The sequence below is a fragment of the Cryptomeria japonica genome, chromosome 4 (genome assembly GCF_030272615.1).
Source record: "Cryptomeria japonica chromosome 4, Sugi_1.0, whole genome shotgun sequence".
Lineage (NCBI taxonomy): Eukaryota > Viridiplantae > Streptophyta > Pinopsida > Cupressales > Cupressaceae > Cryptomeria > Cryptomeria japonica.
In genome coordinates, this window is record NC_081408.1 from 9,270,375 (window position 1) to 9,271,890 (window position 1,516).

At 40.9% G+C, this 1,516-nt stretch overlaps 1 protein-coding gene across 1 annotated transcript; it reads right to left on the minus strand.

Moving 5' to 3' along the window:
* Nucleotides 1-277: 277 nt before the first annotated feature.
* On the minus strand, nucleotides 278-1,009 carry LOC131874820 (A-agglutinin anchorage subunit-like). Its single transcript, XM_059218738.1, has one exon. The coding sequence runs from the start codon at nucleotides 1,007-1,009 to the stop codon at nucleotides 278-280; it is 732 nt and encodes a 243-aa protein (XP_059074721.1).
* Between the last annotated feature and the right edge of the window lie 507 nt (nucleotides 1,010-1,516).

Below are 1,516 nucleotides of genomic sequence, written 5' to 3' on the forward strand. Positions count from 1 at the left end.
TCTAACTATTTTCTAAACACATACTCATCTATGTTTATGAAAACTCAGCGCGCGCAAAAACATATTTGATTTATGTGATTATTAACAGGTGTGACTGTGGTGTAATGATTATCAGGTTAATTCAGCAGTGGTTACATTTAGAATTCTAAAAAAATGTGATCTAATCCTGCCTGAGATATTTAAAAGTAAAAGAAAAGAACATTTCAAGGCAGCCTATAAACTCTCCCAACATTCCGAAAACTAAGAAACCTTTAAGGTTGACCATAACCTGGAAAATTTAATTATCAAACAGTAAATGGCAAACTATAATGCAGTAACTACGAAAGAGAGACTTACTAGTTACTGAAGATGCAGTTCTTGTTGCAGATGCCTCTGAAGACGATAAGGTAAAACGGGGATATGCAGCGGAATTGGTAGTGGAAGTTGGTCCTGATGAAAATGACATCCCAGATGTTGGTACGGTTACAGCAGCAGAAGTAGTGGTCTGTGCTAGTGCAGTCCCTTCACCAGATAAAGGAATTGTAATTGTAGGTGCACTGGTGGTTGATGAAGACAAAGCAACAGTGCAAAACGCATTTGATTGTTGCGATACAGAGGAGGATTGAGTTGCTGAGGAAGTGGGAGGATTTCCCAATGGAGTGTTGGAAGGCGTGGGTGGAGTAAATGCTATGCCCGGAGTGCGGAAAGACAGATCCACATCCAGAGCAGAAGATTGCGAAGGGATTGCAAAGAATGGCGTAGGTGGACAAACCGTAGGGGCGTCGAAGAGAGCCGGAGGCGGGTAAGCCGTAGTGCCACCGAAGAGAGGCGTTGTCGCGTAAGTCGCAATGCCGGGGAGGAATGGTGCAGGCGCGTAAGCCGCAACTGCACCAAAGAAAGGCGTAGGAGCGTAACCCGCAGTGGCCATGAAGGGGGTACCAGGGGCGTAAGTCGCAGTGACGCCGGGGAGAGGCGTAGGTGTATCAGCCGCAGTGACTGATACGGGGAATTCAAATCCTGTGCTCGCCATGGCTAAAGTTCAAGTAATGCCGAAAAAGGATTAAAATTGAAAACTGAAGCCTTGGACACTAGGGTTTTGTAAAATAAACATCTGTTGTTCCTGTAAGCGTGTTACCTGATTTGGTTTGTTAAAGCATTCTCCACTGGGATTTATATGATATCATAGGACACCAGTTGGGTTGGGTAGGATTGGCCGACCATATAGTAATAGAGGATTTATTAGTTTATTTTAAAAAAATCTTTACGGTTTCAAGCGGAAACAAATTAACCTTAATTCACAACGTAGGGCTAGTGTATATTTGTGCTAATTATTTATTATAATTTTGCAGTATTGTTAGTTGAAAATTATATTATTTTAATTATATTTGTGTCTTATAAATTATAACTATTTTATTTGAAGAAAATCATATCTATAGAGAGGCCTATCTTTTGATAGATCGTTTGGAAAATTCATTGTTAGATCGAATTGAATGCAGAATTTGGGATCGGTTGTAAAACTCTTGTTCTCTCCATAGGT